The following is a 17,761-nucleotide window of genomic DNA, read 5'->3' as shown; positions in this document are numbered from 1 at the left end:
ATTTGCAGTTTCCATGTAAAGCAGCTCTAGGGCAATCTGTGGTGCAGCAAAATTCTGCGAGGGAAATGTTTTGGTCTTCAACTCTTCTGACCACACACAAGCCCAGCAGCTTCCTTGTGGCCACTGGGACTAACAGTGGCCTGCTGGCATATTGTTCTTTGCCAAATAGTTCATATAAAATGAAAACAATTCCCTCCTTACCTTCATCAGATTCAACTACTGTCTCCTCATCTAGTTCTGAGGGGCAAGCATGGAAGAAATAAGTGTTTGGGAAGGAAAAGATGGACAATGGCAAGGTAATGAAAATGGAGAGAAGGAGGAGACATACAAAGAAAAGAGAGAGAGAGAGATTAGCAGGATTTCTTACGTTAAGCAACTGTAAACATCAGAAGAGGTTGTTTCTGGTCTAAATCATGACCAATGTGAACCACCATAAACACCACAAATCTACGTTTAAGGTTCCTGAATGCCTGAAAAACATTATTAGGAACTGGCCTTTTTAAAAAGGAACTCTGTACCGCTCTTCAACCAACTCAGAGACCTAGCGCTTAGCCTGAGAGTCAGAAGAAAATGAAAAGAAAGAGCCTATTTAGTCTCTAAGATGGCACATATCTAGATTTTTACACTATACCTCCTTTCAGCCAGGTGTTCATATTCTGCAGATAAAAGCAATAAATGTTTAGAGACATTTGGGAAACCAACAGGCATAACCACACAAGATTTGGCTTTGAAAGAGGATTAGTCAAATTCATGGAGAAGGCTATCAAAGAGAAGGCAATCCAACCTTCCCAGTTGGAGCCAGTAACGCTTCTGAATACCAGTTGTTGGAAACCATGGGCAGGGAGAGTGCTCTTGTGCTCATGTTCTGCTCCCTGGTTTCCAAGCAGGCATCTGGTTGGCCACTGTGAGAACAGGATGCTGGACTAGATGAGCCATTGATTTGATCCAGCAGGCTATTATTAAGATATTGCTAGAGCAAGAGACCCTGTTGCTTAAATCACAGAGAATACATACAAGGAGAGGTGGAAGTGAGATGACACCAAATGTTACTCCACACATTCCAGTGAATTTTCCATCTCTTTATCACATACAGCCCAATCTTTTGGAGAAGTGAGTATATTGTGCAAGACCTCCCAATTAACTATAATTGCACATCCTGAATTTATGGGCATGTGAGTGAATCCTGATGGGGGGAAAGCAACAATTTCACCTCATGGGGGAGAGTGCGTGTTTAGAAATGTTCCGATGCCAAGGATCTCTCTACACATGGAACATTTATGAGTCAAACGGAAGGCTTCTAGCCTAGAGTCCCCACCTCCACCCCATGCAAGCTCTGAGATGCAACATTCATGAAAACAACTGTCCAATCTGCTCCAACGAATGCCTCCTCATACTGGACATGTGCAACGCCTGATAGCTTCCCATTATGCAATACACTGATCGTGGTCTCTAGTATTATCTACAAGCCTCTTACTCTGCAGTTGTTGTTCTTAAAAGGACTGATATGTTCAATAGCCTTCTGTAGCATGAATTACTGTCCAGAAAGTGGCTGGTTATACTGATGGATAACCTTGAAAAAAATGCATTTCAGGCTTGCTTAGGACTCAGTTTCTACTTTTCCTAATCAGCTTCAGCTTGAGCCAGGTTAGCAAGTTCATACTTGTGAAAAAATCTGTAGCAGGCAGCTCACATGCTTATGTAAACCTCTGCAAATATTGACTCTGCACCTGAATATTCGGTTTAGACTGTAAACTGTCATGATTGGGGCTCATTCCCTACCCTTCTGCTGTGGGAGTTTATCTCACATCTCCTAGTTTGCTTCTTGATTGCAATCACTATCATTCCTGTGACAGTTTGTCATAATATGTTTATTATTCTTACCCTTCAGGAATCCCAGTTCAGTTTACATGGCTGCCCCACCCCAGCAGGCAGCTCCACTATCGAGCCACTGGCAAGTGTAAAACTTACTCAATTTTAAAAATGTAGAAGCATTCTTTAACATTTTGTTAAAGAGTGGGATGACATATATTCCACTGGAGCAATTTAAACTAAGCAGCATATTTCAAAATAAATTTTAAAAAATGTCCAGTAGCACCTTAGAGACCAACTAAGAGACCAACTCTAAGGTGCTACTGGACAATTTTTTAAATTTTATATATATATTTTTATTTCGACTGCATCAGACCAACACGGCTACCTACCTGAATCTAGCATATTTCACTTACTGGAACAAGCACTTAAGATCTGTGTAATTACAAAGACTGTAACAACACTGAATATTATATGCAGCGTCACACTGAATAATCCTACAATTTATAATCTGCATGTAAGTGTAAATCCCCAGATATGGAAATTTGAGAGATGCCATTCCTTTTAAAATTTAATATATGTGCCTCAAATCTGCAAGGAAGAGTTACATATGGAAGACTGCATTTGTGTCTTCATCTGTATCCCCAATGGAATACTTATTTGAGCCACAGTGAATGATCTGTTTGTGTCTTTTGCAGCATATGGGGATGTGGTTCCCTATCCAGACACCACTAGTTATTACATGCAATTAGTTGCAGTTTATTTGAATTGGATAAGGGCCATAGAAGATTCACACTTGATTGAATTTGTACAGAAAAACTGGAGCCAGACTTTCATACTCAGTGCAAACTGCAGAATGTGCCTCCAAAATTTGAGCCTTATGGTTGAAATCCAACTTCTGCGACATTTGGAATCCAAGATAGACAAAAAGAAGAAGTTCAAATTAGATTTGTACCTTTTTTTCAAATCTGCCTCAGCCCTATAAATAAGATTTATCTCTCCTTGTCATCCATAATTAAAAATGATGAATGAAAATGAACAGGAGGCTCATTATACAAGCAACTTAAGGCTGTACATTAAAAATACAAAATTGGCAAGAGCAGAACTGAGGAAAGGAAACACTTTTCTAGAGCACAGAAAATGATGCTGGCTGATGGAAATCACCACCTTAAGGCAATATCAAGGTCTGGGCTTGGTAAGATTTGGAAAGTGATTGTGAGAACAGCAATGCCATTTGCTAAAACAACTGATGCCATGTAACTGAAGGAATAAAATGCCATGTAACTGAAGGAATAAAATATATGCTTATACTCCAGAGCTAAAATCTATTTTTTAAAGTCTGTGTGCAGTGGGTATCTTTAAAACTACTTAATACAAACTTCATGGGCCTTCTATCTTGGCAACAGGGCAGTGGGCTGTACAAAAGACTTATCATAATATCCAACGATGCTGCTATTCTCCATAGCACCAGTCTCTCCATCACTATACTACTCTTGCTTACCTCCTGTTTGCTGCAACAAGATCTCTGCTGGGTTGTGAGGTTTCAGGCCCAGTGCTGAAAGCGGAGTTTTAGCCAGTCCTGGTGGAGAGCGCACTGTTGTCAAAAATACAGAGAGCAAAAGAAATGCATCAATAAAACAGAACATAAAAGGGTGGATTAAATGTAAAGGAGAAGAAATCCAGGCATTTCCAGGTTTGTTTTTAAATACCAGTTTATAGCTAAACAGGGTTGTAACTGAATCCTAGCTATATACATGTATGGCTGGAAATACTCAGGGTGATTGGTGTGCGGAAACCACAGGAATGTAGCTGCCAGTAGCAGGGCCCCCCGTCTCAGACAGCTTCTCCGTTGAGAAGAGACAAAGATTGCCCTCTCTTCAGTAGTGTGTGATTTCTTAAGGCAAGTGGAGCAGGGGATCTACAAAATGGAAGGCTGAGGCACTTAGGGCTCCATCCAGGCTTGCACTTGTCCCATGCCTAGAAAAGCATGGGTCTGAGCATTTCCCCCCCTTGCCTCACCACTTTCCCCCAGAAAACCCATTCTTTAGTGAAAAATCAGAGGAAACGTCAATCCAGAGAAAACCTGGTTGATGTCTGCTCTGATTCAGTGGCAAAGACTGGGTTTCCTCAGTGGAAAGCTTGGCAAGCTCTTCCAACAATGTTAACTCTCAAAGGTTTGCATGTAGCTCAGAGGACTCTTCTACACTATCCTGAAACAGGACCACCTGCTAGAGCAGGCATAGGCAAACTTGGTCCTCCAGATGTTTGGGGACTACAACTCCCATCATCCCTAGATAACAGGACCAGTGGTCAGGGATGACGGGAGTTGTAGTCCCAAAACATCTGGAGGACCAAGTTTGCCTATGCCTTTGCTGGAGCTACAGCAACTCTACAGCCAACTCTAACACCTTGCTTTGTGTTTGCACCAAACTACTAAACTCAGCACTAGTCAAAGACATTTGTTATCTCTCAAGTTATTAATGTGCCCAGCACTGACTACCGTTAATAGGTGTGTGGCAAGCAAGGTTGGCTGTTGTTGTTTTAAGTAGCTTTTGTGGACAACTTACTTCACACTGATAATGTTTTCAGCAGGTCAGATCCAAATTTCAAGAAAATCGTGCCCCCAGTTTCTCCAGCTTAAATCTTGGCCTGACATTTAGCCTATTAAGTTTGCTCCAGTAGCAAGGATATAACTACAGATGTGTATTCAGATGCTGTACTGAGCCTGTGATGAAGCAGCAACCAGTCAAAGTCCCACTAGCAAGGAATTAGGTGCTTATGTTACATAGCAGGACTGGAGGACTGGTAACTGTCTCTGGAATGCATCTGATAATTTCACGGGACCGTGATCTTTCTGCCTCTTTTCTTCTTTGTGGAACATCCCTTAGAAAATATCTACAGGGATGACATATCCACATTTCCATCTCCCTCTTTTCTTCAATAAATCATCACCATCCTTCCCATTTATGGCTTTTTGTAAGAGTATAGAGTTAGTGCAGAAATTGAAACATAGCAACTTCCCATTTTCTCTTTACAAGCCCAAGAGAACAACTCAATAGAGAGAACCTTGGTAGCAAATGACCGCAGCATCCCCATCCCATTACCAGGATGTCTGAAGAACAGCAATGAATGAATAGATAATGTATGTCATCTTATGTCAGAGTTTTTGCCACAAGGTAGAGATGGCATCTGCAAAGATCGTGATCATGAGACAAGAAGGATTCGAAACATTGCATACGAATGGCATTGTATATCACAAATAACATACATCATATATGTAGATGCCTATATGTATAACTTGCATATCAACAAAGCATTGGAATGACTGCATCCACATATATCTCGTTTTATATCTACCCAATCAAAAAGGAGAACAACATTTAGGATAGCCATGCATATATACACTTAATATATATATGTATACAGCAAGCAGCAATGGATGTAAATGTATACGTGAGATGTGTTCCAAACAGCAAGTCTCACAAAAACTCCAATGTGGGTTTTTCTCCTCTTTCAGTGTATTGCTATCATTGGGAGTGATATCATATTTCACCAGCTCCAAACAATTCAGGCTTTCTAACTTGAAACTCAAGTTCTCTTGCACAGTGGGCGTACACAGACAAATGAAGTACTATATTGTCCATTAAGGAAAAATTCAACACATTCTCCATTACTTGCATTGCAATCCTCTGACTTACAGCTTCAGATGGGCACCCTTGCCGGGGACACAGCAGGAGGAGGGAGGGAGGGAGGCAGGAGCATTAAAGGAAAGCCAGTTACCAAGAGTATATATTTCATCATGGATTAGCTAGGCTGGCTAGGATTAATGGCTCAGTACCAATGAGTGACTGGGAAACAAGCAACTCCAAAAGCAGCTAGTCCATATCTGGAATATCATATAGCTCAGTGCTCAACCTGCGTCCTCAAGAGCCTGTACAGCAGGCTCTTTGTGGGCTTTGCTGATAGCACCTCAAGTGCCTTGTTCAGCTTGCTAGCAAAGATGAGAGGCATTGTTACCAAATCTGTTCACATAGTGGATCTGTAGCTGTTCTGTAGGAGAAAGCTATAGAGTCACATGCTTGACTACTGTATAGAGATACCTTCGGCCCTCTTAGAATATGTAAAAGATAGAGTCTGTGGAAGGCTTTTGAAATGTCATTCTGGCTCAACAGAACCAGAATGAATGTGCAACTCACAGCATGTCTGTACATGTGAAACAAGAGTCAGTCACGATGAAGGCTGTAATCCCATGCACATTTATTTGGGAGTAAATCCTACTGAAATCACTATGAATTACTTCTGAGTGAATATGTATGGGATTGAGCTGTGTGCTCCCATGAAATCAATGGGATGGCATTTAGTCATGGCTAAATTGTGTTAATTGCTCTTGTATTATGCAACTAAAAGTACAAAAATGTCCCTGGCAGTGGTCTCCCAAGAAACTTTCTGCACCGACAGTGAGGTGCTTACCAAGCACATTATATTTAGCCAAGACAGCATTGTGAAGATTTGAAGTAGTCTTCATCTAACCCTTGAAACAAGCACATTGAGGATGTGGCCTTTAAATATTAACATCAATGAATGAGGCTCAGCTGAAACTTGGAGGATTCCATTTTACCTATTCTTTGGGGACCTATATTAAGCTACTTCTTGCTGTTATTGCTCAGAATCTCATTCACTTTAGTTTTCCATAAACATATCTGTCACAATTCACTCTGCACTGGGAAGAAGACCAGTGTGGATATATTTTTAAAGGTCCTGCTAAAAAATCTATAAATGATAACTGACAGTAGATATTAATAACTGAGGTGCTAATAAGTGGGAGTACCAGTTCTGTTCTGAAATAAGAGCCAGTCTCTTCTGGAAGCAACAGTGATGCTTCCAGTTTGGAATCAGAATGTTCTGAAAATTTTGGGTCTGCTACTTTTGAGATTTTTGCTGTTTCCCAGCTTCTCACTGGCCCTTTGCTGTTGGTATGCACTTAGCCATGTTAGCACTGCCAGATGAAATATTGGCAGAACTGTTCAAAGCTAAATTAATTACATTTAAAAACCCACCACCAAGTTATCAAGGGGTTAGTCATTCAGAGGCATGCTTGACTAGAAAAGTAAGGAAGACAGAGCATGCAAGAGGAAGTTAAAGACCAGGTTTTCACCCACAGCCTCAGAAGCTGGGCTACCACAGAAATCTCAAGGCATCTGTGGATTAAGGGTATACAACAACAGTATCCATGGCATAAACAGACCAGATGTGCCACGTTTAACAGCCTGGACTTTACACAATTATACTTCTAATATTTTGCTTGTGCTTCATAAGTACAGTCGTACCTTGGAAGTTGAACAGAATCCATTCCAGAAATCCGTTCGATTTCCAGAACGTTCAGAAACCCAAGCGTGGCAAACAGCTTTCGATTGGTTGTAAATGGACATCAAAGGGTCTCACTGTAACTCTGAAGACACACTTTCAGTCCCCATTAGCCCCTTCAAACTCTGACAGATCTAAATACACACATACCTACATTGAAACACACATAAATTTGCAGCTAGATTTACCTCTTCCACTGAAGAGCTACAGACCAAAGAGTACATGGCCTTTGGTTCCCTTAGCTTTGGATTAAAAAGGCACATTTGCACCTATTAGTGCAATGGAATCCCTGCTGGTGTGGGCTTTTGCTACTGTCCTCAATTTCCATTTCTTTCTTACAATGGCGAAGACTACATTTAAAAAAAGAAAGAAAGAAAGAGAAGCAAATCTACATGTTGTTCACTTTCATTTGAGAACTGAAGGAGGAACAGGTGTGCAATGCAGCAAATGCCCTAAAAGCTGTATCTTTGTAGAATGGAAACCACTCATTCCTCATTTGGTGTGGGCGTGTGCACATATGTACACACCTATGGAATAAGTTGTGGCCTCTGCAGCATATGCACTCTATGTATGGAATGTATACCCTGTCCTTCCTTACAAAACTGCCCAGAAGGGAGTGGGAGCTATCATTCGTTAAATTTGTATCTGAACTTTCTACCCAATCCCAGGGTTGGGGACTTCTTTCAGTCCAGGGACTGCATTCCCTTGTAACTGCTTAGAGGGAAAGAGGCATATGCCAGGGTTGGGCCAAAGCTATATACACAAATACACACCCCATTCACAGTGATCTACATATGCATGCCCCATTCATACTCATTCGCTTATCCCCACACTATTCCCATTCACACACTTGCACCTCCATTCATACGCATACCCCTCCACAATTTGATTCACACGTATCCATATATCCGAGTCACATTTCATTTTGGGATGCTGAGAAATGAGCTTCCCTTTTCTCAGCTCAGAAATGCAGCAAGCTGCTAGTGGAAGCAGTGGGACTCTGTAGCCGTTGCATTTCTTCCCTCATTACTCCCTTGTTCCTCATGATCAACGTTTTAGGGAGAGGAGTGGGATAGGAGAGATTAGAGAAAACGAGGTTTGAACCTCCCTGCAATCTCCCACCTCCTTTGCCACCACTCAGCTGACTGGCAGAAGCAGCTGAGCAATGGGAGAAATGTGGCTGCACAGGAGAGGTCAGCAGGGCAGATGGAGAGGCCAAGGGGCTGCATCCAGCCCATAGGTCCTGCTTTAAACGGCACACATCAGTTTTGAAAGATTTTGTGCGCTGCAGTATCTGGTCCGAATTTACAACCATCAGTTTTTGTAAGTGCAGACAGAAGGCGGAACGAACTTGCAAAGGGCCTTGAATGCTGGGCGCTTGGGATGGAAGAACAGTGGACCTTTCCATGCGAAAGAGCTGACGCATCCCTCCATCTGTTCTGTATAAGCCCATGTCCTGTTGTGGAGGTATTTCAAGGGTGTCTTTAGGGCTTGGGTTAATTTTTATTTCCTCCCACCTGCAGAAAACAGCTGCCTCTCTCTCCCTCTCCCATAGAGAGAGGAAACCACGTAAAAAATTGCCTAAAGTAGGATCTGTGTGCCAAAAACCTAAACTTTAAATACTTCTCCTTTGGGACATTCCACAGCTCAGCTCAGGTGTTAGGCATAACCAGGACTGTTTGCCTTTTCTAACCCATCAACTCTGGCAGATTTGCGGTATTGTTTTTCTGTCTAGAAAAGCAGTTAATAGTTCTGAAACTGACTGACACATGTGATAGGCAGGTTTATAGGTACAGTAAGTGATTCCGCTCCCCCTTAAAAAGAAACTTCTTTTAAAAAAATCCCTGGAACATTACACTGGTCAGAGTATCCCTGAATGATCAGACCAAAGGGATTGCTCCAGCTTATGCACCAGGGCTTGCAGATATGTTTTTAATTGTCAGGCAGGGAAATGTAATTACTAATTTAAGTCTATGATCCTGCCAGATGCTTCACAGGATGGGGAATTCTTCATTCATAATAACAAGAACCTGAACTTATGTACCATCTAGAATTTATGAACTGGGAATCTTCACAGTGTGGTATAAAATTCCCTCAGCAGGGAAGCAAATTTGCCTATGTAAGTGTTTTCATAGAGGTTCATAAATCATGTCATTGTTATAAGTGCATTACATAACTCATATACATAACTACTAAGTGTTGCTGATGGATATGGGGAAACTACTGTCAGGACCATGTGACATTCTTGTTAATCCAACTTTGTGTATTTGTCCATGCTATGGAGAGCAAGGCAAATTTAACTTTTTCCCCTTGGCATCTAGGAAGGCAGATACTGTGTACCAAAAACATTGGATGGGTTTCTCTAAAATAGGCCTGCACAAAGGATGACCTACATAGCCAAATAAACCCACCAGGCATATGCTGTGGTTAAACAAGCCACACCCAACTCCCATCCTGCAATCGCTGGTTGACAGCAAGAACAGAAGTATTATCAAGCCCCAAGTAGGCTGCCCTACATGGCTAGAGGGCTTCACTAAGCTTAGCAGGCCGTAAGTTGTGCAGTTCTGCTATCTTAACTGCAGAACTTTTATACAATAATAACAGAGCCTTGTGGCATCTTCAAAATCAGCAAACAGTCTTCAAGGAGTTGCAAGGCTCTTTACTGTTTTTTGCTGTAACTAGCTAGCACAGCCAACACTTTGGAAATTTATGAACAATTGTGAACCTCCTTGTCTGGCAGACAATGAGAAGGAGAGTGTAGAAGACAGCACAGGGCTCTGCTGCTATGGTTTATGCTGACATTCAGAAATTGTGGCTCCTCTTCACCACTTGCTGGTAGCTAATGACTCTAACCATAACCAATCCCCCCCAAGAGTTGCAAAACTTTGCTGTTGTGATGATAATTATCATGGACGAATGCATACTTATTGGTGACACTGTGAGAAATTTACATCAAGCAGAGATGAAAGGTGATGGGGAAAGAATCCAAGACTGGCAGACAGATAGAAACGAGAAAGTGAAGGGGTGATTAAAATGGTGGTGGGTGTTGGGAAGCTGAGAACGGTTTGACCGACTGCCTCTTAAGTCTGGCTTTGCCCAAGCCACCCACCAATGCCCCCCTCTCCCATCCCCTGCCATGGAACTTACGTAGGTTACTGTAAGGGGTTTGTGGTGAGACAGGGAAGGCAGGGGTTGGGGGAGAGGTCTCACCACCACTGGAAGGTGGACTGCTTGGAGAGGTCCCCTGCATCTCTTCAAAGGCCTCTTTGTAACTGTGGAGATGGGGCTGTAAAAGAGGGAAAGCAGAATCAGTTATCAAAATTCAGGACCTTCCTGACCTCCCCCCCACAAATTGGGGCAGGAGAAATGCCTGCCTTCTCTTTGCCAGATTCTCCCGCCTGGTCTGGTTGCAATTTTAAACTGCTTACTCCTTTTCTTGCCTTTATGACCCTTTCTCCTGCTCCTAATTTCAGAAAACACTTTGCTTCCGTAGTTGGCTTCCATTCCCCATACTGTCAGAAACAGCTCCTACAGATGACCCATTAACTGAGCATTCACAATAATTTGCTTTACTGAATATTCATTCTGATTCATTTGCATCTTCCTGTCAGTCATTGATCCCACATTTTCAGTGCACTTCCCTGTCACTTTCCTAATTGCAAAAGTCCATTCCCAAAATTAAAAAGTGGATTTGTGGCACTAGTGCAACAGAGGACTTTCATCCACTTTGATTACACAAGTCTAAATTTCCAGCATGCACTTGAATCTGTCCCGGAATATAGTGACGGTCCAGAGGCTTCCAGCAAGTGGCCAGAATAGGAGGGACTGATGGAGGCTCTTCCCAGTTTCAGCAAGACAGGTTGCAACTGGTATTCCATCATGTTGGACATGAGAACAACCATGGACATTTCTGAGTCCCAAACCATTGCAACCTCTTCCAAAACTGAAGAAGCAATTTCTACCCACGGAATACTTAGGGAGGCCTACTAATACATGTGTGATTTACCTAATCCATTCTACATCCAAATTAAATTCATTGCCCTTCCCAACCCTGGCCCTTCCCTACCTACTATCAAGCGCTGGGGTCAAAGAGACATATATCCCCTTCTGTGTTTCCATGCATGCAAGCAGCAAGGTCAGAAGAGAAAACAGTGTTTTAATAAGAAAAAGAAAAGCACCTCCTTGGGCCTTCCTCCAGGGTTGGCAGCGATGGTGCTGACCACCTCCGGTGAGACACAGTGAACTGGAGAACGAACTGTGGGGCTTCGTGGTGAACTAGGATCCTGGGGACTGTTCTCATACTGGCCTTCACTGGTGGTACGTCTCCGTACAGGGGCTTCAGCTTCTTCTGGTGACTTCTCCCGTGGCGACTGTACTCCTGAAAGTTCAATTGCACTGTGAGAAAAGTGGCGTTCCAAGCACAGGAAGAGCTTCAATACATTTAGAAAGTCTTTATGAGCCAATATTCAGATCTTTGGGCTGTGTCTTGGCTTTGGAAAGAAACTGAATCAATTAATCAGGAGAGGGGAAATGGGCAAATCCATCACTTTCCACCAGCGGATTATAGTGAAAACCAAACCAAACCCAACAAGCACAACTCAAAATTGTGACAACCCAGTTCATACATTTAAAAATCCCTGCATAATGAAGCAGCTGCATTGGAGAAAGCATTGAGTTCATGCTGAAGCCAAAAAACCCCAAGATGCCCTCTTCATTTCCTTCCTCGCCTCCTGAGCTGGGCTTCTGGAGGATAAGACATTGGTGTGGATGCCCTGCATCGTATTTTACTTCTCTTACCTGGCTGTAATAGGTGTGTGCATGTGATCTGTGTGTAGGATTTATTAACATGAACCAAATCACTGATTTACGTAGGGTGTACTTAGAGCAGGCAAACTTAACAGCCTGATTACTTTTTTCCTTCCATTCACCCAATATTGCCACATATTCTTAGGCAACTTAAGACATCTCCACCACAGTAATATATTCCCCTCCTTGTCTTCATGCCTTCCTCCTTCTCCCTGCTCCAACATTTCCATACAATGACCCAGGAAGCAGTTGGCAGGAGAAGGCAGATACAGGTCAAGAGAAAAGCCAGCTCAAGGAATTGGAAGGGATCCTCGTATACAATCCTTTCCACGCCACACTGAGCCAGAAGCAGGGTGTGTGTGCTGTGGGGGGGGGGGGAATAGGTCCAGGAGACTCAAGCAGCTGAGCAAAGCCACACACTGAAGGGGAAAGGAAGGGGGAGAAACCCCAAGGCCACGGGCTAACGTGGTCCAGAAAAGAGATCGAAGGCTGCTTGCTATTCTTGTCTTCTTCAACTTTCAGAATCAATCTAAGGCAACAGAGAGGAAAGTTCAAGTCTCTGAAGATATATGCTTTTTGTGTGGTGCAGTGGTTAGAGTGCTGGGCTAGAACCTGAGAGACCAGGGTTCAAATCTCCACTTAGCCATGAGGTTTGGTGGGTGAGTGGCAGTTTCTTAGCCTAACCTACCTCACAGGGTTGTTGTAAATTAGGAGGAGAGCCATGCTACCCTGAGCTCCTGGGAAGAAAGGTAGGGTATAAATGTAACAATAAATTATAATTTAATTGGCTCTTATTCCCCCTAACAGTATTGTCACGGCCACCCAGATCTGGTCCCAGCTCACAAGAGACCTCACTCCGTTGCAGCTTATTTACAGGAAAAGTTTATTGAAGATTTCTGCTTCTCATACAGTTCAGCATTGTGGCCGTACGTCTGCCACGTTAGACCGCTGAAGTCCCCTCTGACTCCTCCCCTCTTCCGCACCAACTTAATAGCCTGGCTCTAGACCACCTCTTCCTCTCCTTTCTTTTCCGCAGGGTCTTCCTGCCCCCCTGGGTTCCCTCTCTCCGTGACTCGCCTGAGGCTGAATCCTCTGCCGCCTCTTCCCCCCTCTTTCTGGCTTTAGGGCCGGGCTCCTCCCCTGAGCTCTCTCCACTTCCGCGCGCCTCTACGCTTGAACTTGGCGCGCGTACGTTGCTGCTGACCTTTCTTTCGACCGCTACACCACCCCCTGCTCTGCTCTCCACCCTTTCCGGCTGAACACCCTGCTCCAACCCCCTCTCTCTGTTCTCTCCTAATCCTGCTCCCTCCGAGAGGCTGACGACTCCACCCCCTTTACTCCGTTCCGGCTGAGACGTCTCTTGCTTCCTCTGTCTTCCACTGGGCTCCTCTCCGCTTCTCCCTTCTCCTCCCCTTTGCTTGATTAAGGTAACCCCCTTTTGAGAATCCTCTGACTCGCTGCTCAGACTCGTGGATTCCCTCAGAATTCCGTCATCTTCTTCCTCATCCTTCTGCCCCTCCTCCCACTCGCTCTCCGTCTCCTCTGTCATCTCCTCCTCTCTCCCAGAAACCCTGACATCCATCCCCCCCTCGAAGCCCCCCCTTCCCCCCTCCCGCTCGCCGGGGACCGGTTGTGGAAACTGCGGCTCTTCGGGGGTAGGCTCAGGATACAGGTCGTCTACGTCAATGTTCTCTGCTGGCAGTTCTGTGTAAGTGTATTCGAAGTCGGGTTCTTCCCCCAAATGCTTCTCAGTCTCTGCTTCCATCGCTACTTCCTCCGGTGCTGCCCGCCAAGGACCTATCAGCCACCTCTTACGCCATTCCTCCTCTGGCTGCTCCTCCCACCAATAAGGGGTTTCCGTGTCCACCCCCGAGCACGATCCCCTGGGCGGGCTTGATTCTGGTGTTCTTCCCTCGGGGGAAGAGAAACCCCTGAACGTGCTATCTGACAATGTGGGTGTGAAAAGCCAGTCATCAAAGTACTCAGCTGGCATGGGTCTATGTGGGAAAAGTGCATGGAACTCTTCTTTCAAAAGGGGTTCGTCTAACTCGTAGCCTGGCACCCAACTATTAGCAGCGGCCGGTGTGCCCTCCCTGGCGAGAAAATATTCAACTCCCTCCTCCCCCCATCTCGAGTCCAGTATCTCTGTGACCTCGTTAAGAGGTTCTGGTCTTGGCGATTCCCCCCTCTCAGGCGCCCTCCTACGTGGCTCTGGGGGTGCTCCTGACTCTTGAAACCTGTGTGGGGTTTTGTAGGGAGTGAGCACCGACCTATGAAAGACCGGGTGCACCCTGGAACCTTCCGGAAGGGCTATACGAAAAGCCACCGGATTGATCTTAGCCTCAACTTGATATGGCCCTAGCTGCCTGTGTCCTAACTTCTTCTTGGCCAATGACCTGGCCGGCATCGCGTGGGCTGCTAACCACACCCAGTCCCCAACCTGGATGTCCTCTCCCGCCCTCCTGTGCTTATCGGCCTGCACCTTATACGCCTGTTTTGCCAGCTCCAAATGTCTCCGCAGCTCCTCGTGCACCTCTTGCAACTCCGCTGCAAACTGGTCGGCATCTTGAGGCCCCCCCCCTCCTGGTGCCGCAAATCTCGGGAAGGTTCTGGGATGACGGCCATTGTTCGCGAAGAAAGGCGTCACCCCGGTGGAAGCGTGTTTCGTGTTGTTGTAGGCGAATTCAGCCATCGGCAGATAGTCCACCCACGCCGCAGGTCGCTGGTTGGCGTAGCACCGCAGGTACTGCTGCATGATCGCGTTGACCCTCTCCGCTTGACCGTTGGTTTGTGGATGCCTCGCCGATGTCAGGTTGATTTTGACGTGCAAGATGCCCAGAAGCTTTCGCCAGAAAGTGGAAACAAACTGGCGCCCCCTGTCGGACAAGACGGACTGCGGAAGTCCATGCACTCTGAAGACGTGATCGATGAAGAGCTTTGCGGTCTGTTCTGCCGTCGCCACCTTGGCACAAGGGATGAAGTGCGCCATCTTGGTGAACAAGTCCACCACCACTAACACCGCCGTCTTACCTCTGGAGCTGGGCAGGTCTGTAACAAAGTCCAACGCTACCCTCTCCCATGGTTGCTGCGGTGTCTCCAGCGGTTCTAGCAATCCCGCCTGCTTCTGGTGCACTGGTTTGGACCTCTGGCAGATATCACACCTGGCGACGTAGTCCGCCACCTCTCCTCTCATCTGGGGCCACCAAAAGTCTCTAGCCACCAACTCCATCGTCTTTTCTTTGCCGAAATGGCCTGCACTAGGGGCGTCATGCAACTGTTGCAGAACCTTGGCTCGAAGATCGTCGGTGGGCACGTAAAGGGCACCCTTACGAGTCAAAAGTCCATCTTGTAATTGAAACTCATCGTTGTGTCGCGACCCTCCGCGTAGCTCCTCCATCTTAGACTGTGCAAACTGATCCCTTTGCAACGCGCGTCGCACCGCGTCCAGGTCGACTGCGATGGTAGCGCACGTCCACGCCTGCGGTGCGAAAATGTGCTTTGCTGCGATTGGAGCTGCTTCCTCCAAGTATTGCGGCTTTCGGGACAGCGCGTCTGCAATAACATTGGAGTCTCCTGGGATGTATTCTATTTTGAAGTCGAAGTCCGCAAAGAACTCCGCCCAGCGCATGTGTCGCTGGGTCTGCAACTTAGCCGTCCGCCAATACTCTAAGTTCTTGTGATCCGTGCGGACCTGCACCGTGTGCTTGGCTCCTATTAAGAAGTGTCGCCACGCTTTGAAAGCTGCATGAATGGCCAACAACTCCCTGTCCCATATGGTATAATTGCGCTCCGTCTTGCTGAGCTTCCGGGAGTAGAACGCACCCGGTCGCCAGTTGCCTTGTGAATCCTCTTGCAAAAGAACGGCCCCAACCGCTCTATCCGACGCATCGGTCTCTACCCGCATGGGTCTGCCGGGATTCACGTGGAGCAGCTGCTCTTCGGAGGCGAAAAGACCCTTAAGCGTCCGGAAGGACCGCTCCGCTTGTTCGGTCCAGACGAACTTCTTCTTCTTGGAACTGAGGGTGTCAGTGATCGCCGCCGTCGCGTTCGCAAAACCTTTAATAAACTTGCGGTAAAAATTGGCAAAGCCGATGAACCTCTGGACCTCTTTCCGATTTCGAGGGCTTTTCCAGTCCAACAGCGCTTGAACCTTAGCCCTGTCCATGGCCAGTCCCTCGTCGGACAACTTGTAGCCAAGGAAATCAACCTCTCTGACATCAAACTGGCACTTTTCCAACTTGGCGTACAGCCTGTGTTCCTTCAGCCTCTGCAGGACCTCCCTCACGTCCTTATCGTGATCCTCCGGCGATTCCGAGAAAATCAGGATATCGTCGAGAAAGCAGACACACTTTTTGTAGAGGAGACCTGCTAGCACGTGGTGCATAAATGCTTGAAAAACGTGGCTGCCATTTTGGAGGCCGAAAGGCATGACTCTGTATTCGTATGTGCCCAGAGGGGTGAACATGGCGGTCTTCCACTCATCTCCTTTCCGGATGCGGATGAGATTGTAAGCTCCACGTAGGTCCAGCTTGGTGAAAATCTTGCCCCTCCTGACGGTCGCTAAAAGGTCGTCAATCTTGGGCATGGGGAAAGCTTTGGGCTTAGTCAAGCTGTTGATGAACCTGTAATCCACTATAAGCCTTTTTTGGGGCGTGTCCTTCTTCTTCACAAAGAAAACAGGGCTGCCTCCCGCTGCTTTAGATTCCTGGATGAAACCGCGCTTGAGGTTATGGTCTATGAACTCCCGAAGCTCTTGCATTTCGTCCTCCGACATGGAGTACAGCTTGGCAGCAGGCAATTGCGCCCCTGGCACTAAATCAATCGCGCAGTCGTAAGGTCTATGAGGCGGCAACTTGTCAGCTTCCTTCTCACAGAAAACCTCCAAGAAGTCCTGGTACTTGTGAGGCACTGTTTGCACCATACTCAGATGCAATGGCTGCTCAGCTTCTCCTCCCTGATCGGTCTGAAAGCAATGCTGAGCACAATACGATGAACAAAAGTTGATCTGCCTCTGGTACCACGCAACCGCGGGACTGTGCCTCTCCAGCCAACTCATGCCTAACACGATGGGTGTGTCCGATAAGTGGGTGACATTGAAACTAATAAGCTCTCGATGGTTGCCAATCTGCATCATCATGGGAGGGGTTTGCTGCACCACTTGCCCCCCCAGCAACTTCCTGCCGTCCACCGTGACCACGTTCAGAGGCGTCGTTGCAGGCAGGAGCGCCATGTTGTGCTGCTTAACGAACTGCAGTCCCATGAAGTCGGCGTTGCTTCCCGAATCGATCGTTATTGGAACCTCAAGGAGTCTCCCATCAGGCAACTGGAGTGTTGCTGTGAGCAGAACTGCCGGTTTGGGAGGCAAAGGGTCCACGCTCTGCAGTGATGCTGGGGGCTTGTCTACAGATCCGCCTGGCTGAGCCCCAGTAGCTCTGCTTCCAGCCAGGCACTGTCGTTTCCCTGAAGCTGCTCCCCTGGTTGCACCTCTGCTGTTACAGTTGCCAGCGCTGCAGTGTGCTTCTGGAGCCTCTGGGGGCACTCTTTCGCCATATGGTGCGCACTGTCACAGATGTAACACTTCCTGGTTCCTCTAGGAGGCTTCGCTTTGGCTGCACCAGGGACAGGGCTCTGGGATGGCTTCTGAGCCCTAGCACCACCAATCTCCATTGGCTCCTCTCTGTCCTTCCCCATTGGCGAGGGGTGCGCACGGCTGAAGTCCCTGTGCCCAAAAGGGAGAGTCCTTGCTTGCGCACGCGCTTGGGGCCCGTCCTCCTCATGCCAC

The 17,761-nt window shown here is 46.4% G+C and overlaps 1 protein-coding gene across 22 annotated transcripts in view; it reads right to left on the bottom strand.

Moving 5' to 3' along the window:
• Nucleotides 1–17,761, bottom strand: part of TNS1 (tensin 1) — a 323,516-nt gene that overhangs the window by 28,329 nt on the left and 277,426 nt on the right. For 14 of the 22 annotated variants that reach the window (XM_081885288.1, XM_081885305.1, XM_081885309.1 and 11 more), the window contains 4 exons: nucleotides 11,352–11,551; nucleotides 10,321–10,459; nucleotides 3,311–3,403; nucleotides 202–237 (listed from right to left, as the gene is read on the bottom strand). In XM_081885288.1, coding sequence (XP_081741414.1) covers nucleotides 202–237; nucleotides 3,311–3,403; nucleotides 10,321–10,459; nucleotides 11,352–11,551 — 468 coding nt within the window. The remainder of the gene's footprint in view (nucleotides 1–201; nucleotides 238–3,310; nucleotides 3,404–10,320; nucleotides 10,460–11,351; nucleotides 11,552–17,761) is intronic. The other 8 variants (XM_081885304.1, XM_081885308.1, XM_081885301.1 and 5 more) reach the window with 3 other exon arrangements.

This window comes from Podarcis melisellensis (genome assembly GCF_964234715.1).
Source record: "Podarcis melisellensis genome assembly, chromosome: 1".
In the NCBI taxonomy this organism is placed as follows: Eukaryota; Metazoa; Chordata; class Lepidosauria; order Squamata; family Lacertidae; genus Podarcis; species Podarcis melisellensis.
The sequence above is the reverse complement of the archived record's forward strand: the minus strand, read 5'-3'. Positions and strand labels throughout refer to the sequence as shown.